Here is a 22,131-nt window from a genome sequence, read left to right as displayed (position 1 = left end):
TTAATATTTCTCTTAATTCTTTGTACATTATAAAGGGTTCAGTGTTTCTTATTAATGGCAAGGCTAAGACTGATAATGTTTATATGTAAAATACTCTGTGTGTATTTATGAAGTTTGAACAGCTGGAACATTACTTTCTAATAATACTTTCTAATACTAATATGTATAAAGCTTAATAGAAATAGAATAAATGAAGCCTAAGCCATCAGAAAGAGGCTGAATCCTTATGCTCTCATGCTTAGGAATTCTACATCTGAGATAGTATTGTGGATATTTTGGCTCGCTTGTGTTCTGTCATATTGTTTGTACCCTACAACTTAACAAAAAGAAAAAATCACAGGTATCAAGAGTTCAGTTTTCAAAGACTGAGAAAGTATTATGTATTTGCTACTACATATTTCTGGAGTCTTGCTCCAAGTATAAGGCTTGTTGGTGTTACCTGTCTTTATGAGAAAGGAATTTATAGTATTTCTGTTTCCAGCATCAGGCTTAGAAGACTGGACACACATTGTGGCTCCATCTCTAGATGATCAAGTTGTTTGCAGTCTGAAGGCCCTCATAGATGAATGTGTCCATGGGAGAAACTACTGCAGACAGGTTCTCTGTTTATATGAGCTTTCTAAGGTATGTGTCTAGTAACATTATTGAAGAAACAAGTGGTTCATATCAAGCTGTGCTGTGGAAGGAAAGGATAGAGTGGTGAAAGTACTCATCAGGTGCCTGAAACAAGCTTCAGAGGTGAAATGACCAAGCCGTTGTGTGGAAAAATGGCCAGATGCTTCCTAGGCATGAAGTGTTGAAATGAACTCAGGTCCCAGACACCCCAGGCCCCTACCCCTGGCTCCACTAAGCCAGATTTCAGCCTCTTTGATGTGCCTTTTTTACACTCTTTCAAGCATATGTTGTTCATCTAGCACTTTGCTTTAGGCCTTTGTTGTGGGATGCCTTCATAATCAATACCGACCCAGAAGTAGACACACAGATAGCAGCTGCCTTAAAAGTTTTAGCAGAGGAGTGCTCTGCAGGCTCCACACAGTGGCAGCTCTGTGCCCAGAGGCTGCTCTGAGGAGTGGCTAATAAGTTCCAAGTGGTTTGACCCAGGCAGTGATAGGAGTAGCCGCCGGTTGTTGTTTGCTGCCTCTCTGCTCCTTGACCCTCATGACTGCCAGCAGCCCACCTCTGCTTCTCCAGAGGGTGCTGCTGAACGCTTCTTCAGGGTACAGAACCCCTTTCCATGGTATTTTTGGAATGTAACATTAGTTTTTTCTGAATAAAAACAGCAGCATGCTGAAAATATTAGTATTGGTTTTAGCACAGAGGTTCTTAGATTTTCCTACAGAATTTTTCTTGCCTCAGATATTCAGAGTGAGTGCTTTAGGTTTGAGCTACTAAGAAGTAGTCCTATGACTGGCTTGTTTCCTTTGATACCATCCTTATACTTCTTGCCTGAAGCTGGATGTCCATACTTTTGAATTAAGAGTTGATAATTTCTGAGGTACATTTTTTGATTTTTAAATTTGTAAAGTTGTAATATGTTAGGGCAGAGTATTTACAGAGCCTCATCAGCTCCTCTTCCAACTGTAGAAAATGTAAGAACTAGTATATCTTTTTCACTTAGAGTTTGTGGTATGTAGAGAAGAGGAAAAGGAACCTCATAAGTAAAACTTACGCAGTAAAACACAGTTCTTCCTTTGGGAGGAAATATTCCTGCCTTTCTTCTAGGTATTTTAAGTGTTAAGGTTTATATTGGGTTCAGGAAAGCATCTCTGTCCATGGCAGAGCTCTGTGAGTTAAACTTCAAATACAAAGTACTTACCTGCTATGCTGGTCTGGAGAACATGAGTACTGAAGATACGGAGGTGAAGGCACTGTTAACTGATACAAGGACAGATTATGTTTGCATTTTTTGAAAATGAGTTTTGTCTGCTTCTCCAGCACTCCGCTCTTGCATCAGTTCATTATTAAGATGTACTGCAGGTCAATATATGTTCCGGACTGGAATTTTTGCTGTGGAGAATCTTCTAAGTGTTATGTGTGTTTCTTAGGAATTGAACTGCTCCTACAGTGAAATGTCAGCCCACGACCCTGAAAAAGTGCTTCGAGCAATTCTGTCCTCCCATCAGCCAGACAGATGCAGGAAAGCTCAGGCATTCATCACCACGCAGGGTCTCCAGCCTGAAACTGTGGCAGAGCTGGTGGCTGAAGAAATCATGCAGGAATTATTGGCATCTTCAGAAGGGAAAGGTAGTAAAGAGGCTTGCGCTTGTATTTTAGCCGGTTTGGTTTTTAGGTGTGGTATTTGTGTATCTGAAAAACAGTCCTTGCTCTGGAGATATCAGAGTGCTAATTATAGTCAGTAATGTTTGGGCAGCTCTTGTGTAAGGTTTGTAAACCTTGTATACCTTATATAAAGTTTTATACAAATGTTTATTTTTAGTTATTTTTGTGTCCAGTGTGGTGTTGCAGTAGTTAAGGTTTTATTTCCTATGGATGTAAATCTAATGGTTTAAAAAAAAAAAAAAAAAAAAGGGTTGTTTGGGTTTTTTAGTCATGATCTTTTCAGCCCCACATTAGCTGACTTGGAAAGACTCATGTTCATGTCTTTCTGGCATGGCCAGAAGATTTTCCCTTTTTTTTTCACTTTGTGAAATGAGGGATGTTCCTCAAAACAGCAGGAATTTACTGGGGGGACTTTTCTGTTTGAGTCACTTCTACTTTGCCACAACATTAACGACAGAGTTCCATGAGAAACAGCGAGCCATCAGATGGAGATTCGTGAGCCCGGGTGTGCTCTCCTCTGTTCCTCCTGTCTTCCACTCCGCCACCCCTTAGGCTTGCAGCTCTCTTGTACCGGTTCTCTTGGTTAGCTCAGAGGATTAGGTGCCCCTCCTTTGGAGGAGTCAACTCACCCAGCAGAAGACAAGTACAGAAGAGTTTTCTGTTGAGTTCATGAGTTGAACTGGTTCGTGGAAGAGTATGAATCAGAGCCACTGCAAGGGATGGGTTAGAACTGTGTCGTGTAAGGAAGAGGAAAATGTTTTTTTCAGCAGCAGCAGCAGCCTACTGGATTTGTGAAATTATAGGTGTAATTAGAGTAGCAGTATGCTTGTTCAGTAGGATTTCATTGGATTGAACTGGCAAAGAATTCTTAGATTTAAGGAGGAAGATCAAAAGTGTCTTTAGAATTGTAGTTCCAAGTCCCAAGTCAGTCTGGATGAAGTTATATTGGTTTGTTTGGAGTTTTTTCTATTCACGTAGCTGATCTCTCCTGAACAATTGGCACTGCTGACCTAACTCTCTCTCTCTCTCTCTCTGTGGGCACAGGACAGAAACAGGTTTGGAACCCTGCAGCTGAGGGTCAGGCATTCCTGCAGCTTGCGAAGCTCTGCCAGGATCATACATTGGTTGGCATGAAGTTGTTGGATAAAATTTCCTCTGTGCCGCATGGGGAACTGTCATGCAGTAAGTAAATGGCAAATAATCCTTGATGTAACAAGGGCATTGCTAAACATGGCACTGCCTGCTTCAACATCACATCACAAAGAGTAAAAGCAATGCGGATGGAAGCCTCTACTACCTATCTCAAATTTGATATTAAATTAATAGATCTGGTATATGCACAGTAAATAAGCATGTTGCTTAAGTGTTGCATCAGTTTACTTTCCAAACAAAATACAGAGGGGTTTTTTTGTGCCAATGGCTGGGAAGTACAGTCAGTGAGTTACCTGAACTTTTGTAGTTATATGTTGCAGGAGGGTATTATGACTTTCTTCATATTAATCACAATTAGAAATTGCTTTCTTGATCCCTTTGTTAAACGGACTTTCTAGATCTTTTGTTACTGAAGTCCATTCTACACTTCGCAGCTTTATGTACCATGGAGATGTTGTCACTGACTTTATTAACCATCAGTACCATTTTGCCACTGCTAACCAGCAGTGGTAAACTGCTAGTTCAGACTGTTCTTAAAAAAGATTTATTGTGGACAGTTCACCTGTGAGGAAAACAAATGAGAGTAAGATTTTGGTGTGAGTTGTCTCGTGAGTATTAACATGGGCAGAACTTCCAGTGCTGTTTTGCCCAGAGTGGTGAGGAACGAGCAGCAGCAAAGGCATGGCTGAAGTTAAGGATGAAACTGTTCCGTTAGAATCCAGCTGTAATATTGGAAATTCAGAAAACCTTTGTGAGAAAATAAGTAATTAAAAATATCATGTTCCATGTAATCTTTATGTCCCTAACACATTTGTCCTGCTGTCAGATCTTAGCTTACCCCTTATTTTGTCAAGTTAAGTAATATAAGGATGACTATTAGTATTTTCATGTATGGCTGACTAAAGTAAGGACAAGAGTCTGAGGAAACAATGTTGGGAATTACCAAATCGTGCTGGAGGACTCTACCTCTCTTTGAATGGAGTCTCTGCTACAGCACCTTTTTACAGGTAGAGGTATAATTGGTTTGTTTCAAAATATGTTGTATAGGTTTATGACATTAACTGTGTTCTTTTAAAAATCTGCATTTTTAAATATGATGTGTACCACTTCATATACTGCTACTGTGCTGAAGTTAATTGCATGGTGCTGAGAGTAAGTCCCGGGACTCAACCGTGTCATGATTGCTTTACAGGATTGGGTCAGGCCTTCCACAGAAAATGGAGTATGCTAAGATGTGCTGGTTTAACTCATTTATTTAGTGTATGGAATTTATGAATGATTTTTCAAAGCCAGATGCAAAACTCATGGCCTGCCTTTTTCAGATGCAGAGCTGGCTGGTAATAGTGGAGTGCTGATGTGTTGTTATACATTTGTCAATCAGCTTTTGGTGGAGGAGGTTGGAAGTTTTGTGTGTGGAATAAAATAACGTCTCAGAAAATGATCCAGAAAACCCAGACTTCCCCACAGATTGAGCAGCCAGACTGAACGCGTGCTGTTATAGCAACTGCTACTTCTTAAAACTGCGTAGGACAGAACTGTAATAGCTCAACTTTCTAATCCAGTTCCGCTGTTTGTAACTGGAAGGGTTGTGTGTCCTCTGCAGAGACGTCTTTGCTTCTGGAGAGAGGCATAATAAATTAACTTCCTCAGCTGACTAACTGAAATACCTGAGCTCTTCTGTTCTTCAGTTACAGAATTGCTGATTTTGGCCCATAATTGCTTTAGTTTGACTTGCCACATGGAAGGGATCACCAGAGTCCTCCAAGCAGCCCGGCTTCTCACGGATGAACATTTGGCACCTAATGAAGAGTATGGGCTTGTGGTACGTGTCCTTGGTGCCGTCCGTGTTCATCCCGACGCTGTACAAAGGGCTCCACGTGCACTGGGGGAGCAGGGAGGGGCATGGGGTACAGCCTCTCCCCTCTTGTCAGCTTTGAAGCTCAAAGTGGGAGCTTGGTCTGATGCGTGCAGGTGATGATTTTTTATGTCACAGAGGCTCTTAGAAGACTTCCCTGGAAAAATAGAGGGGTAGATCGTGGAACGGTGAGGTGGCAACAGTGTGGTGAATCAGAATGGCGATGTCCAAGTTATTCAGCTCCGGGTAAAACGGGGTAGTTTGTCTCAGCGGGCCGTCACGTGTCTCTGAGTCCTGGAGTCTGGGACGTGCCCAGGGTAATGGTGACATTGCTAAAAGATTCACTGCGTATTTTTATTTGGTAAAATGATGTCCTTTCACCTCGCAGTAAGAAAGATGCAGTAGGTTGGTTTAAAAATAAACCCTCCGTGGCTCTGAGGGAATGCACCTCACTGTGCCGTGTAGCGGTGTCAGCGAGCAGCCTTTTCCCCACCACAGCACCGATGCCGTCAGGAAGGGGTTTCTCCGCTCTGCTTTGAGCTTCGTACTTATACTGTTATTTCCACAGGTTCGTCTTCTCACTGGAATTGGCAGATACAATGAAATGACCTACATATTTGAACTGCTGCATGAGAAACACTATTTTGAAGTGCTCATGAGAAAGAAATTGGACCCGGTAAGTGGAGGGGGATAAAGGGGAGAAAACATTCAGAGAACTGTGTGGCTACATCAGAAACCAATATTTACACAACAAGGTGGAATTATCTAGGGATTTTAATTACTGGAGTGTAGGAAGTGTGAAGTCAAGTTTCGTAGTAATAAATTCTGGGCTTTATTCTGGTTTTAGTTTGGCTGATTTGTCTAATTAATTCAGTGCTGCAATGAGAGCAGTGTTGAAACTTCAGGCTTGAGAATGTCACTTAAGAGTTTTCATGTCCTGCTTTGGTTTTACTTCCAGTTAAGAGTTTCATGGGTTTTTAAAAATCATAAATATTTATAGCTTTCTCGTAACATAAATAGTTATAAACAAATGTCAGTTTTGACATTTGTATATAAATAAATAAATGGTGCTGGATTTTCTTACCTAACATAATGTAGTTAAGCACAATATTGCCATTATGTTTTAAAGTACCATGGAGAAACCTCAAAGAGTGTAATGATCACTTTTTGGAAAATTGTACCGCAACAGATTTGCTTGTGGGTACCAAAATGTGAATTAAGAAAAGGCTCTTCAGATCTTAATCTGGTACTCCTTCATCTGCCCAGAGCGGGACACTGAAGACAGCTCTGCTGGATTACATCAAGCGTTGTCGCCCCGGGGACAGCGAGAAGCACAACATGATAGCCCTCTGCTTCAGCATGTGCCGAGAAATTGGGGAGAATCACGAGGCTGCTGCCTGTATCCAGCTTAAACTCATCGACTCTCAGCCATGGGGTGAGTGGAAGCTGCAGAAACAAGCAGGTTTAAGAAGGAAGACGCGATAGGTAAATGTAGTTTTGATTGCCTGGGTTGTCCTGGTAACGTCCGTTAAACTTCCACTGTCTGGAAGGAGGGTCCTGTTTGGGGTATTCTTGTACTTAGCAGCTTATCTGGCTGCTCTGGTATTTTTCAGAGTTGAGATTTTTGGCTCTTACCGTAACGTATGTTCCTGTGGTGCCATGCACGGGGGGAGGTAAGGACACACACATGCTGTCCTCACTTAATAGGATGTGAGACCGTGGTTTTTTATAGAGAGTGTATCTATAAAGTGTTGGGGTTTTATGTTTGTTAACATCTAAACTTGGTGACTTCTGTGCAGCTGGGAGAACGCCGGGGAGCACACAGAGAGCTCGCTACAGAGCAGTTAGCCAGGACCATCACAGCAGCTAAAACAGCAGCTGTGCCAGATGGTTTCTGAATTTATCTGGTGATAGCCAGTGCTTGTATCTACCACAAATGTAGGATTGGGATTTCCCTTCAGTTCTTGTGTCACTCGAATAGGTTCCAGCAATGGCTTTGGTCCATTAACTGAACAGGCATTACTGTTTCTTTGCACTTTTTTAATACAAGATTTTTTGTCTTTTGTTGCTTTCTGAAACACCACTAGGGACAGATTTGGTACCAGGAGGTATTTCTGTAACTTGCTTTGTCACCTTTATAAATAATTGGTTATTCATTTTTTTTCCCCATTTCAGAGGAGTCTCTTCAGGATGTTGCAAACTTAAAGAAACTGCTGATGAAAGCTCTTACTCTCTTTATTGATGCAGCAGAAAGTTATTCCAAGGTAAAATGAGGTGGAATTGTATGACTGCTGTACAGCATTGGGAGCATCCAAGGAGTGAGCAGAGCTGCTCTCGGGAGGGTGTGCAGGATCCTGCCCCAGCAGAGGAATCTCCTGCTCTCTCAGCTCGGTGGTATCTAAAATCGGTTCCCCAGTTTTAGAGGGGTGACCATGAACTTAACTAGCAAGAATAGAGCGATACAAACTGTTCAAAAACTGGTGTGATTATGATGACATTTGTATTTGTGGTGAGTGAAGCTTCATTTAAAAGTAATGGAACATGATCAATGATAAAACTGCAGTGATCTAAAAGATGAAATACTGGACAGCTCTGAACTCATTGTTGCTCTCAGGAATATTTTATTCCTTTCCTCTAGAAACATGCTTCAGAAGCTTGCATTTGTCTCTGATTTATTAAACAGGACTCCTGCGTCCGCCAGTCCTTGCGCTGCAGCCGGCTAACGAAGCTGATAACGCTCCAGCTGCACTTCCTCAACACTGGGCAGAGCACGATGCTGATCAACCTGAGCAGACAGAGCCTGATGGACTCCATCCTGTCCTTGCCTAGATTCTACCAGGTAAGCCTGGCTTCATCACCGGTTATTTTTTCTGAAAATGATTGAAACAGCAGGTACCTGTACACTCTGCTCCTGGGAGCGGAAGGCTCAGCTCTTCCACTGTTGTCCCTTGGTATTGCTGCAGGCGGGAGCAAGCTTGGAAACGTCAGTGCAGGCCTGAATCCACGCTAGAGCCCTCAAATCTAATAGACGGTGGTATTTGTAAATTCAGAAATAAGTGAGAAAAGGGCTTTTTGAAGAGAACAAATGACTGCCCTCTGACACCTTGTTTAGGGGTTAAGGAAAATTATTTGCAGCATTTTGTTACCCTTGTATTTCTCTGTAATACAGCTGCTCTCAAGAACAGCATCAAACAGAAGACCTAGAATATTTTAAGTATTCTAAATACAGGAATGTTTCTGTGCAAGAGTAAACTCCTGCTCAGTAATTCCAGCATCTGTTCTCCCTGCAGGCAGCTATTGTGGCTGAGGCTTACGAGTTTGTTCCAGACTGGGCTGAAGTTCTGTATCAACAAGTGATCACCAAGGGAGACTTCACTTACTTAGAAGAATTTAAACAACAAAGACCCCTGAAGCCCAGCCTATTTGAGGAGATTGCTAAGAAGTGAGTAGTTCCATGGTCAAATTGGAACTTTCTTTTCCACAGGCTGCTTTTAGAGGAGCTACTGCGTGTTTAACAGCATGTGGGCCTTAGTACTGTTAAAACCTTTTATGTGATAAAGTGTCGTACACAGACTTGAGACCTGTGTTCAGTTTCTTAAGCATATTGTGGAAATAGGCCTGGATCTACCAGTTTTATTGAGCTGGATAAATAGGGTGTGCCTTAGGGCTGGTCAGATCAAATCTCTTTAAAAATGAATTGAATGTCCGTGTTGAGCACAACCTCTTTTTGAGAAAGACAGTTCTTAGAGTTCTACAGCAAGACAGTCTTAGAATTGGTGTCTGTGAGGCCTTTCTATTTCAATTACATGTACAATTATTTTCAGAGTTAAACAGCACCCACCTGCCGATGTTGCTCTGAAAAACCTGAAGAAATTGCTCACTTACTGTGAGGACATCTACACGTACTACAGGCTGGCTTACGATAACAAGTTCTACGATGTGGTAAACGCGCTCCTGAAGGATGCACAGACGGGCTGTTGCCTTAACGATCTGTTATCCAACTAGACCCCAGCCTCCAGGAAGCAGAGCCTGGCTCTGATGAGCCCCAGCACCACAGCTTCTTGCAGGGTTAGTACTCACCCTTTAGCAGATATTTTTATCAATTTTCTGCTTACAGTGATACCCTGCTCTGTCAAAGTTACTCCAGAAAACTGGTGGTGGTTGTAAATATTTAAAATGGTGAGACTGTGTTAACCTAAAATTGTGTTTTGTATAATAAATCTTACTGTTTACAAAATACTCAACTAACCAGCACGTACAGGCAGGCACAGCTGATGAAGAACCACAGAGATCCAGCAGCCCTTTAAATTAGGGGTGTGGGTGAGGGATCACCACAGGAATTGCATCTAAACCAACAACAGGCTGAAATGGAAGGTGCAGAATATCCAGTACACTGACAACAGAATAAGCAAAATTAGTAAACTCCTTGGGAAGTTTCAGCTATGCACTAGAATCATCTGTTCTGTGATTCCAGTCTGATTAGGCTGGGTTTGTTTTCTAGCTCAGTGATAAAGTGAGAGTCTTGTACAACTCTAAACAGCATTATCTTAATTGGCTACTGTCCTGGAGTAAAAGAAGTAATCAAGTACAAACATATGCTTATGGTTATTAAATTTTAACTCCTTTCCTGCAGAGCTGGTTATGGAGACACAGCCAGCATGTTCTGCTGCTTCCACCTCTTGACAAGTTCACAAAATCAGATCTGATTTAACTGGGGAGGGGGACAGGACCTGGCCACGGCTTCAGGCAGAAGCCCAGTTTCAGCTTGGAGTCTGTACGCTCCCAAAATAAACACAGAGCTTCCAGCTAATGCCGAGAGCTTCCCTCCTGCCCAAAAAAGAGGGGTGGGGGGCTGACAGTTACAGACAGCTTTGAAGTAAAATTAAGCAATGACATCCTATCTAAACATTATCCTTAGAAAAATACACTTCCCACAGCAACCCCAGTAATCAGTAGAGAGATGCTGACTTGGATTTACAGCTTAAGAGTCCTGCTGCTTGCTGAACATTTTCACACCAGCAGCCGCTGCATGTGAGCAGTTATTTACACACAGAGCATTCTTGGTCACAGGTGTAGTGCAACTCACAGCTCCTTTGGTAAATAAAACATTTTATGTAGTGAGGATCGTGCCTGAGTGGAACCTGATTTAAAATTCCACTTCTAGTCAGTCTAAGACCAAATGAGTCTGAGCTGGCTGCGATCAGTCTAAGGTAAATGATGGCAAGCAAGCTTTTAGCTTGAAGTTCCTGGCATGAAAGGAGAACGTTGAGCTCTCCTGAGAGCTACCAGCCCTGATCCCTGGGCACCGCTGACCCGAGGACAATTTGAATGAGGCTGGCCTGGCAGAAGCACCCGCATATCCCACCTGAGCACAGCAACAACACCTGCCCGGTCGAGTAAAACAACCCCTTCCACTGCCAAGGGACCCTGAAATAGTCCCAAGGCAAGTGCAAGTACAAGCACTGAGCTCAGCAGGCCTGGCAACAGGGAAGATTGAAGTTGGCCATGGAAGTACCTGGATTGCAGCAGTCCTGGAAGGCCTTTGTTGACCATCAGCATCTGTAAGAGTCTTACCATAAACAGCCATTTTAGAAATAAAGGAAATCCTGCCCCTCTAACACCAGTTAAGCTGCAAGTCAGAGCAAAGACAAGACCGAGCAACACATCTCAGTTTTGCAACTCCGCCACTTCAAGTATTTTTATGGTAAGATACTAAAAGAACTGGTCCAAAGGCAGCTGCAGTGAAGTCCTCAATAGTGATTTTTATTAAATTAGTTGCTTTATAAAACATTGCAGATGTCGTAATTGTTAACATAACAATTTGCCCAACTGTAGTAACTGTTGCAGTTTGCTAAGCAAGTTTTTTTTTTTTAAATGAAAGAAAATGGCTGAGTCGTGAAAAATCTACCACAACCCATGAGAGGCCAAAAGGAAGTCTTGTTTTTTTTACACTTAAACCAGGCAATTAACTGTTAAAGAATATCCAACCCATACAGCTGCATTAGTAGAAATTTAGATGAATGGAAACTAAACTTCATACTCCAGACTCAAGTCATTTTTTTCAAAGAAGCAACTCTCACCTTGTTGTGACCCACCCCGTGAGTATCCCGAGCGGCGCGTTCCCCGGTGCAGTATCCTCACCCTGAAGTTAGCAGTTCCCCTTCACAATACACTGAAAACCTCAAGCTCTAACTTAAGACAAAGCAATTGTAATACTAAGTGCACACCATGCCCTTGCTGCAAACTGCTTCTGTTCATCAACCAGGTCCCCCGTGGGGGTACAGTTAAGGCCATGTCACTGAACTGTGCTGGTAATAGTACTTTGCCTCATTGAAATTCCTTTCCAATTTAGCAGCTGTTACTATAAAATCAAATAGCAACAGTGACCATTATCAGAATTTTGGGTTTTTTAACTGCAATTTACATAGCTTTTAAATGTCTTCATTCTAACCCCCGACCACAGACCAGGAAGGCCAGTGCTTCAGCACAGACCGTCAAGAGTTAAACCACCAGCACAGAGATACTGCAATTTTGATTGTAGCATTTGGCAGAATTTAAAGGAAGAAAAGTTGTGCTACATGTTTAAGGGATTATGGGCAACAGAAAGACAACAGAAGGGGAGATAAACGTCACATGAAATCTTCAAAGTCTTGTACGTATTCTCCATCGTATCCTCCGTAATCAGCCAGGTCATCTTTCATAGTAGCCTTTAAACCACCTCCAGGAACAACACCTTTTTTCTTCTTTTTGGCTTTATTCTGCTTAAATAGGAAGAGCATGTTTACTTTAAAACCCACAGCAATTTGTTGTACTCAGATTAGAGTAACACCACACGTCTCTGGGTACAAGCACTCACATATGCACTTGCCTATGCACTTATTGCTCCTTTAGTTTGCATGACAGTGTAAAAATCCCAGTTATCTGCTAATCAAAAATCTCAAACTTTGGCAAAGATTTAAGTCACATCCATAGACTGGTTTTCTACTGACATTTAACTCTAAATGAGCTTCTGTCTTCAGGATATCCTCTGAGCCTTTTAACTCCATGACAGCACAAAATGGAACCAGCTTAACATGTAGGAAACATTTCTATAAATTAGTCAAGGTTTTGCCTGCGATCTCTAGATTCAATCAACTCCTGATCACCTCACACAGTAAAGAAAATTTAACGTTAAACCAGTCTCCAAGATTATAATTTAATCTCCTGCTACTACCTGTAATGAAATCAGCAGTTTGAGTCAGTGTTAAACCTATGGCCATTTTCCAGCCTGGCCCCCTTAGCAAGTACCATTATTGCTGCAGAAACACACAGAAATCTTACCTTTTCTTGTTTTTGTTTTTCACTGCATAGTACTGTCAAAGTATTTGTGATCTTTTTCAAATCATCAATTTCCACTACATCGGGGGGGAAAAAAAAAATCCTCATCAATATTGTTCTTACAAGGCAGTTAATTAACATCAACATTCTCTAAAAACTAGAAGTAAACATGAGTAATAAGTACGGGTGATTACTTGATTTAAATCAGCAAAATACAGACAGGGTACTTCTGATCACAGTTACTATTTCAGGCAGACTGAGCGCAGCACAAGGTAAAACTTGCAAATTAAGGAGTCAGTGAACACAACAGTCTTAATGAGAAGGCACCTGAACAGTAAAACATATCAAAAGGAGCAGTGGCTTAACAATAATATTAACAATAAATGGTCGGAGCAGTTGCGAGTCCCTCACTCTGGAAGGCCTGGAGTCCATTTGAAGTACAAGCTGCCAGCTCCCATCAGCTCATGATCCCCGTATTTATACGGCACTAAAGAGCATCAAGTTACCCCTTCAGTGAAGGACAACGTGCGTACAGGACGGGAAAGGTCTCGAGCAATGCGCTCACCGAGTGCTTGAGCCCACCAGAGCAGTGGAACAAGACGAGGTTCAGTTAGTTTTATCTCTATAGCTCCCTGCTGAATTCCAGAACAATTTATTTTGTGGTACCAGAATTACATAAACTCGATTTTATAACAGTTTCCTTACAAATGAGTTACTCAAGTTATCTGGCTCAGAGAATTTTTTACTGTTATTTTAGAAATGGTTTTAAGAAAACCAAGCAAGATTTAGATGAACATAAAAATTCACACTCTAAAGTGACCATCTTTAACTGACATGCAGAAAGAGTAACTCTTGTACAAGCACACGATCCGTAAAAACGCTTGTGGGAATGGAATCAGATCCTAGTCAGCAAAACAAACAAGTACTTCATTTAGTATAAACTGCATCGATCAATCTGGATTTAATATTTACTATAACAGCATGTTTTCAACTTCAACTCCATCACAGTTTTGGGGGCAATGTATTCTAGGATGTCTTTCACTTAACTTACATGAAATACATACGTCTCGAACTAATGCTTCCAAAAAACTGGCATAATGTAATGATTTTTCATACTGTGTGATTTTCTCTTTTAGTAGTTTGCCAAATTCCGTAAAGTCATCTTTTGAAGAGGGATTCATGGCATCTATTCCACAAGTGTTATTTACACCTGCACAAAAAGACAGAGGTATTACAGGAAACATTAGCTGTGATCCCTCAACGATAACCCCAGAGGAACAAGTAACATTCACATTCGGTTCCTTCACCTCCACCGAAGCTTTACAAAGCCAAAGCCCAGGTTTACTCACTCACCAAAGCCAACAGCCCCAGTTACTGGCCTGTACAGGGAGGTATTTTGCTGCAGAACTTAGTAATTTGAACCAGCTATTTCTAGAGCAACATGCACTACAGGAAGCCCTTTTCCCCTTAAATAAAGAATTCCTGTCTTGAGCTCCTAAGTGCAAAATGCAGTCGGTTCTTTGCAGCCGTGTTCAATGCACCCACCCTCCCCAAGGCACTGTACTCTCTCAGAAGGCTCAGAGCAGAATTTTCACTGAGTAATAAGCTGGGTAAGTCACTACCATCAAGGAAACACGCTTTCATGTTTGAAGGATGCTGCTGTGAATCAGGATCTTTGCTAGTTCCATCGAAGCACAAAACCAGAACGATCTGCTCAAGCCTGCTTCGTCTAGGCCAGGGAACGAGCTCACCCCACTGACCTCACCGGCGTTCTCAACACCGGCCTCGTTGCACCAATCGCCTGAAGCAGCACTCGCACGAGTCACGCTGTGCCACGCTTGTCTACTGCATTAAACCCGTGTTGTGAAGCACCCCAGAACATTAAGACACAGCAATTCTTTCTTTTCGCACACTCATCTTTTTACCAGAAGTACCGGTATGTTGGGAAATTTAGTCAGCCATCTTTTTCCTATAACCACAACATGTTAAGAAAAAGCACCTTCTATTCTGAAGATGTTTTTGTGGTTCTTGCAATTAGTCCTTAGTGCCAGCAGACGCCTCCAGCAGTTTGAGTTTAAACCCCTCTCTCCTCTCAGTAACACAACCTGCACCTGCCCTGACAGACAAATCCTGCAGGGTCCCCCCACACCACACAGTTTTCTTTAGAGGACACAGCGCTTTCGTGCCTTGCTTGGCTTGGGTGCGACACACTTACCAAAGGTTTCTTTTGCTAACTCAAGGTCTGACTCTTCTTGTAATTTCTTTAGTCGTAGTTTGTCTGCTAACTGTTCTTCTGGTGTAAGTTCTTTATGTTCCTCTGGTGCCTCTAACTGAATTTAGAAGCATATATAGGGAGAACGTTATATTTCTTCCCCTTGAGCAGAGATCAAGGGTATCACAAGAAATGGCGTTTTTTGCAGTGCCACCCCAATAGCTCACTTCTGCCTGAACTCAGCACACCTCAAGCGTGTACAAACCTGAAACCCATCCCACTGAAGTGTAACAATGCCACATTGTTTAAGAAATTGTTCATTTTACAAGAAGTGGGAAGAAACACCTTAGTTCTGAGTTTCACAACTGCATGTTTTATCATGCGGTGCATTGCAAAGGAAACAGAGATAAGCATTATTTCAGTAACTGATTAAATTACAGAGAAATTAAAGCTAACATCCCCCAGATGCTATTAAGTACAAGACTTAAGTTTGTTTTATCAGACCAGTCAAGATCTTTACAGGTAGTCTTCAACCTCACCAAAAAAAAAAAAATTAAACCTGCCCTCTAAATTTTATGGTACCCAGAAGAAATAAAGAGTTACCCTTTTTTTAAGCTCCTCCTGCTTTTTCTTCTGTAGCTTTTCTTTTTCTTTTATTTTTTCTGCTATTTTCTTTTTTTCTGAAACTTTTGGTTCTGCAAAACATTGAACAATACAGCTCTCAAGAGGTCATGATTTTTTTTCCCCAGCAACTATAGAAACACTAATCAAAGAGAAAGCCACAGCGCTCAATTACTGGAACCTGAACACAGAGTGAAAAGACAGGCTTTGTCAAAAACAAGACCAGGCCTATTAAGTGGGTTTGATTCTTCAGATACACTCAAGACAAAACCAGTGTCTGTTCTGATGTTGCCTGCAGAGCCACGTACGACTTAAGTCTCACCTTGTTTTATCTCCGTCTCCTTTACTTCCTCCTCTTCCTCCTCATCATCCCAGTTATCCTACAAAATAAGTTTTAATTATGATTCTTTTACAGATACTTTCTACTTGTGTAGGTTACAAATCAAAGAACAGCAGCTTACATATAACCTCTTTAAACACTCACATATCCATTAATCTTACGTAGTGGGGTGAGGAAGTGGGGAGAGCTGTACACAAGGGCACAGCTTTTGGGAGATGACCAAGATGTTTCAGGTCCCATTCTTACCATGAAAAAGGCAGCTTTTATTCAAAGGATCAGAAGACTCATGTCAATATACTTACAAAAGCAAGATTACAAACAGTCAAACCAATACCCACAGTAAAACATGAGTTTATTGTAATTTCTTGTATTACACACTACAAGATACTGGAATGTCACTGGGTGATACACACACATAGCTTGGCTGACACCATTTTACACCAAAACACACTGTCACCAGCACCCAAACACACCAGTGTGCCCCTCTCCCCAGCCCAGACCTGCTGCTGACAACGCGCAGAGGACGAGGAAAGCGGCAGTGAGCAAGGGAATGCAGGAAGCCCAGCTTCAGGCAGGAACACCAACTTGGAACAGCCACAAGACCACGTTTTTGACCAAAAACCTCTGTTTTTTCTCTAAGCAAAGGAGCTACCAAAGGACTCTTCCCACAAACAAATCCTTCAAATGTTCTCCAACAGCCACCACGTTCTCCAGCGGGCTCAGCTGCGGTGTTTGCAGTAACTGCCTCCAGTTTTCACTCTCAGCACATTCAAGATCCATGGTGGTCCCCAGCCAGCGCTCACAGCCCTCCTTCCCTGCAGAGCTGCTGTCTCCCCAGCCTCACTGCCACCGGCCTGCACCCAGGGGGATGATCCACCGACCAAAACACTGCACAGTTCAACCCAGCACTGAGGAAGTTCCCTTTTCTGCAGAACCAACTCGCTGATGCCATTTGCAGACCCTGCCAGCAGCAATTCCGCAGTTTCTTCCCGACAGTTCCCTGGGTAAGGGTTATGGGAATATATATTCTCATCTTAACTCCAAATTCCAGCAGATGGCCTCTGTGTGGAAGTCAATGCTCTAAAACTGACCTGAAGCTCCATGCCGAGTACCACACAATGTACACACCAGAAGTTAAAGCCAAATCTCACAGGAATCTAATTTTAGTTACCTGATTCAACTTAACTCGTAACCTCAGGAGATTCCATTTGCCAAGACCTAGTTTACACAAAACTCACACCTACTGTCAGTACATCATCAGAGCTAAGCTTAAAAACCATAAATCCTGAATTTTGTGATTTCCACCTCACAACACTCATGTGAGCAGTCATGCAAGCTATTTATTAATTTCTAAGGGTTGCTACTGACATGGCAAAATGAAAGACATTGGTGGAAGAAATCAGTATTTCACTGCAATGTGTTGACCCAAGCAAGGAAGACACCCGAGTTCATCTACCAGCTCACACAAGTTAATTGGCACTTGTAAGGGCTTCAGTTTCCCTTCCACATTCCAAGAAGCTGACTTGAATTTGGAGCAGCATTATTTTAGCTCCTACCTAATTAAGAGTTTTGTTACACCCACTTCTTAAATAGCTCTTTTCATTACTGCTGTATATAGCTTGCTGCCTTATCCCTTGTCCTGTCCCTCACAGATTTTAAAATCAAGTATTTTACGGGGCACAACCCCAGAGGAAGGGCGCCCTGCCCGCGCTCTCGAGGGACTCAGCACTGAAGGGAACTCTGCGCGCCGTCAGTGTGTTTGGGATGCTGAACAGAGGGTACGTGGGCAAGGACTTCCACGTGAGGACAGATGCTCCTTGCCCACAGCAGACGCCGCCTGCGCGGGGACAGCACGCGACGGTGGGAGCGCCCTGGGCAGGGCAGCCTGCGGACATCCCCGGCCCAGCTGAGATGTGCAGCTCTCCCAGCTACACCCAACACTGTCTCACTCTTCAAGCTTTTTTTTTTTTCCTTTTAAACAGCAATAGAACATGAGTAATAGATTAGGCAGGCTTTGCTTTTTTTTTTTTTAAATTTTTTACATTGGGGGAGTGGGGGGAGCATCCAAACATACACCTATTTCTGTGTTTTATAAATTCCAGTGAACTTTCTCAGAGGAAAAGAAAATTGTTTTAGTATCACTGGAAAGATACAGCACTAAGTAATTCAAAGAGGACATCTTTATTCCAGAATATATCCACTAAAGTAGCTTAAAACTTTGAAGTATTTCAACAATACTCATTTACACATACTTATCTAAAATAAGGTTACTGAAAACATCTTCCATTTCATGTAAATAAACTCCTAATGAGAGCAGCTCTCTTACGATTTCATATGTTCCATCGGAGGTACCTTAAACACAGGATAATGCACATTATTCCCCCCAAAAACCAGAAGACACGATGGCAAAGTGACAGGTACTGCACATTTAGACTCCCAGCTAAAGCGGAACGCTCTGCGTCAGAGGGCAGTGGCAGTACCATGCCGAAGGCTGTCGCCTGGGGGATAAGAGGCACATTTCCCAGTTTTGGCTTTGCTAAGCACGGAATTGCCCAAGAGTAAATAGATGAAAATGCCTTGGCAGGAGGCCTGTCTTCTGGGAAACTTGTGTTCGGGGGAACACTGGAGAGGAGTTTTGTTACTGATGAAGGTGCTAATTTTAACCTGGGGAAGTCGAAGTTCCCTTAACAGTTACTTTAAGTTCATTCTAAAAAATCTTCCAAAATAAACTACAAAATCTGAATATATAAAACACATTCCAAAATGTGAAATATCAACCTTAAAACAAATAATTGTCAGAAAACACTTTTGCTTCTATTTTAGACCATGTCATTCTTCTTACGCAGGTACTTCCCAGGGTGGACCCTTGCAAACAAGGAATCTAGAGCTGAAGCAACCACCTCCCAGGCTCAGTTCTGGGATCTTTAGTGTTTCTACAGGGAGAGCAAATCAAAGTAAAATATAACAGATTGCTTTGCTGGACCGGTCCTTCTCTCTAGATGCAGCTCCAGTACTAAAACCATACCCTTCAGAAAGAGTTAAGTATTTGCATTCTTACTACATGTGAGGAAACTTTGTTCCTTTATTAAAACAGCCCCAGAAAGCACAGGTGTCCTCAAGAGAATAACGCTAAGAGTCCAGTTCTCTGGACATTCCACCCTAGCTGAAAAGTTTCTCACTTTCAAAGGAAGGAGGAAAAGCAAAAAGCCAGCTTCGTAGAGACAATGAGTCTAAGATACAGGTGTATATATACACACATACACATATATAAATTATATGTATGGTTACCTGCTAACCACACTCCTTACAAATGGCTGTAGCTACTGTATACAGAGATACCTTCACTTATTTCGCCTGCTGTAATGTGACAGCTGTGATAACTACAGGGTGTGGGTGTTATTACATTTAAGAAGGAAAATGGACAGTCTGTAACTCACAAAAATTTGTTTGCTTTTTTGTTGGGTGTTTTGTGGTTTTTTTTTTTCCAAAGAGACTATGAACTACCTTTTTCATACTATTTATAGAAAGAATACCATCCTAAGCTCCAAGGACAACTGTGTCAGTATTTTTCAAAGATTCTGGTAACGCAGTCAGCAGCCTCAATAACCAACCCAACAAGTCCTCACCCTGCAAGCAGCACCAGAAAAAAGAGCTTCATACCTCTGACCCTACAACAACCAAGCCACCTCTAAGAGTCTATTATAGTAACTGAGCAGCTTGATTTGAAACAAAAACGCCTTTTTCAGTTGACCTATTTCCATTCCTTACATTCATCAGCACTTCCCTTGTACCCTTGTACGTTCCCTGGTATCACTTTGCTGACTGTCTGTACGAACGCGGAGCAAACTGAGCTTTCCGCGGCATCTGCCACTCAGTCACCCCGGCTTGCTAAGGGGCAGCTGGAACTAAGTAGGAGAAAACCAGCTTTTAAGGAACATCTGCTTTCATAAGCATCAGAAATAAACGTCAGCACATTTTATTACCGATTCCATTCAGACATCACTTTGAAACACAGTAAAAATCCATTTCAAATAGTGCGTTAAGTAAGCATATTTTAAGTGATCCGGGCACTACCAAATCTGAAACTGCACAGTAAGGCTGCTGGACTTTCCAACTGTGGCGATGGGGCCTGGAGAAGGGGGGTGGTGAGAAGGGGGGTGGTGTGTGAAGAAATAGAAAAAAAAAAAAAAAAAAGAGTGGAAAAGACATGCTGCCACAACACCCAAGTTTCTGGTCAACGGCAGAAGCAGGAATACAGCACCGTTTCCATTCAATCCCATCCTCACGTCTCACCCAGCATGCCACACTCAAAACTACGAATCTGAAAGGCTACAGAAAGCAAGGGGACACTAGCCGGCCACAGGAAAGCGCCCAGAAGCCTGGGCAAGCAGCTGGGAAGCAGCAGGTGGATCCCCCAAGGAGCAGGAGACGCCTCTTCAGGCTTGAGAAGCGTCTGTCTGTCTTCGTCTCCCCTGGCAGACCCAACGCAGGAGGAACGAACCTCGGGCAGAAACGCCCGCTCTGAGCAGGGATTAAGGGGCGCCGGGCAGAGACTGACTCGTTTTCCACTTGGCATTTTGACTCGTCATCTGTAACCGACCGCTGCCCTTTCGCGGCGCAGACACCCGGGAGTCGTTTCCACACAGGCCGAGACCCGCCCGGGCCTCCCCGGGAGACCACCGCCGCCTCCCCGAGGGCCCGGCCCGGCCGCGGGTGCTCCCCCTCGCCCCGGGCCAGCGCGTCACCACCGCGGACGCGTGAATCCAGCCGGCCCGACGAGTCCGACCCACCCGGCCGGAGGCTTCCTCCCCCGCCGCCCCTGCCCCGGGCCGGGCCGCGCCGCCGCGGGCCCGCGTCCCCCACACACGCGGCACCATATGGCAGCGGCCCGCGGCGGGCCCGGCCCGCTCCCCGCCGCCCCCGCGCCCCGGCCGGCCGCTGAGGACCGGCCCCGTGGCCGCGCCACGCCGCGAGGACCCGGCGAGGGCCCGCCCGGCCGCACCTTCACGTCGTCCTCCTCATCCTCGCCGGCCCAGCGGTCCCCGGCCACTCCCGGCACCAGCCGCTTGGCCACCGGCTCCACCACTTCGAAGCTGTCGGCGTCTGTGGGGGGAGAGGAGAGCGGGTGAGCGCGGGCGAGCGGGTGGGAGACGCGGGCGGGGCGCGGCGGCCGCCACTTACCCCAGGAATCAGCCGCCTCCATCTCCGCCGCCGCCATCTTCCCCCGCCGAGCCGGCGCTCGCAGCAGGCACGGTGAGGCGGCCGCGCCAGAGCGGCCCCAGCCAGCGCCGCGCGCGGGGCACGCCGGGATAGCGGCGGACTCGCCGGCACCGCGCCCCGCCCATCCCGCCTAGCTCCGCCCACCGTGGGGCGGGGCGGACCCTGAGGGGTTGGCAGGGCCGCCATGACGGGAGGGGCTGCGCCATTGTCGTTTCCGCGCCCCGCGGCGGCCCTTGGGCCCGCCGCTCTCTCCGGGAGAGCCCCTTCCCCGCGGGCTCTGCCGGGCTGTGGCGGAGCGGCAGCTGGGGCGTGAGGGGAGCCGCCCCCGCGCTGCCTCGGCGCGTCGGAGCCGCCGGCTGAGCGCTCCCGCCAGGAGCGATGGCTCTGGCCAGGCGCCCTCACAGAGGTTGAACGTGCCCGCGCAAGGGAATGAAGCAGGGAGTGTGCTGAACTACAGCGCTTCTTTCTGGGGACCGGTGTTTATTCCCTCTGAAGAGGGAATAAACCGTGTTACGGTAAGAATTTTTACGTGACAGTAGCCATGCCTATACTCGGCACGTGCTACTACTTCAAATCATAGGTAAGGTTAAACCAGTAACATTCCATACTGCCTAACTGCTCTGCACAAGGAAGCTGGTGATTTTCAAACACTCTTCTCACGCCACTGTTGTACAAAGCCTTGGGGAGTCAGCCCCAAAGTGGAAAACTTTCCTCAGTAAAGACAAAGCTTGGGGCAGTCTGGGCTGATTGCTCACACCCTCTGCAGATAGCAGGGATTTAATAGTCTTAACACCACAAAAAAAAATAGTCTTAAATAGTCTTAACACCACAAAAAATAGTCTTAAATAGTTAAACAGTCTAACACCACACAAAAAAAAAGTATCTGCTTTGAGAAACTAGCCTCATACTTTGCCAGCTGACACTTCAGCAGCTGTCCCCATTCTGTTCTTGGTGGCTTAGGCTTCATCCTCTGATACTGCAGACAGGCTGATCTACAATGGTAAGAGAAACATCAAGTCTCATTCAGAAACTTGGTTTCTAGGTATCGATTCCTAAAAATATGCAAGAAACGGACACAAAAATGGAATATAAAGTAATAGACAAAGGGAAAATAAAGGGTTTTTTAAAAGGAGA

The 22,131-nt window shown here is 44.2% G+C and overlaps 2 protein-coding genes across 8 annotated transcripts in view; one reads left to right on the top strand and one right to left on the bottom strand.

Moving 5' to 3' along the window:
* SPG11 (SPG11 vesicle trafficking associated, spatacsin) overlaps window positions 1-16,604 on the top strand; it is a 42,052-nt gene extending 25,448 nt beyond the window's left edge. For 2 of the 6 annotated variants that reach the window (XM_074837759.1, XM_074837758.1), the window contains 10 exons: window positions 482-624; window positions 2,046-2,244; window positions 3,325-3,462; window positions 5,121-5,254; window positions 5,856-5,963; window positions 6,554-6,722; window positions 7,463-7,551; window positions 7,971-8,126; window positions 8,578-8,729; window positions 9,112-10,409. In XM_074837759.1, coding sequence (XP_074693860.1) covers window positions 482-624; window positions 2,046-2,244; window positions 3,325-3,462; window positions 5,121-5,254; window positions 5,856-5,963; window positions 6,554-6,722; window positions 7,463-7,551; window positions 7,971-8,126; window positions 8,578-8,729; window positions 9,112-9,292 — 1,469 coding nt within the window. In that variant the 3' untranslated portion in view covers window positions 9,293-10,409. The other 4 variants (XR_012624903.1, XM_074837760.1, XM_074837761.1 and 1 more) reach the window with 4 other exon arrangements.
* EIF3J (eukaryotic translation initiation factor 3 subunit J) lies at window positions 11,030-21,088 on the bottom strand. 2 transcript variants are annotated; one of them, XM_074837763.1, is made up of 8 exons: window positions 20,959-21,088; window positions 20,780-20,880; window positions 15,760-15,817; window positions 15,420-15,511; window positions 14,820-14,934; window positions 13,656-13,814; window positions 12,608-12,681; window positions 11,030-12,048 (listed from the first exon to the last, which is right to left on the bottom strand). In XM_074837763.1, the coding sequence occupies exons 1-8, from the start codon at window positions 20,993-20,995 to the stop codon at window positions 11,917-11,919; spliced, it is 768 nt and encodes a 255-aa protein (XP_074693864.1). In that variant the 5' UTR covers window positions 20,996-21,088; the 3' UTR covers window positions 11,030-11,916. The 2 variants fall into 2 exon arrangements, with proteins under 2 accessions (XP_074693864.1, XP_074693865.1); XM_074837764.1 differs by having other exon boundaries at window positions 11,030-12,045.
* Window positions 21,089-22,131: the final 1,043 nt, after the last annotated feature.

The sequence above is a fragment of the Strix aluco genome, chromosome 12 (assembly GCF_031877795.1).
Source record: "Strix aluco isolate bStrAlu1 chromosome 12, bStrAlu1.hap1, whole genome shotgun sequence".
NCBI classification, from domain to species: Eukaryota; Metazoa; Chordata; class Aves; order Strigiformes; family Strigidae; genus Strix; species Strix aluco.
Note: the sequence above shows the minus strand (reverse complement) of the source record. Positions and strands in the feature narration are given on the sequence as shown.

Coding starts and splice junctions, on each gene's coding strand:
- EIF3J (XM_074837763.1), bottom strand. CDS start 20,995: ATGGCGGCGGCGGAGATGGAGGCGGCTGATTCCTGGG. Junction 15,818..20,779: donor ATGAGGAGGACGACGTGAAG/GTGCGGCCGGGC, acceptor CTTATTTTGTAG/GATAACTGGGATGATGAGGA. Junction 15,512..15,759: donor GGAGACGGAGATAAAACAAG/GTGAGACTTAAG, acceptor AATGTTTTGCAG/AACCAAAAGTTTCAGAAAAA.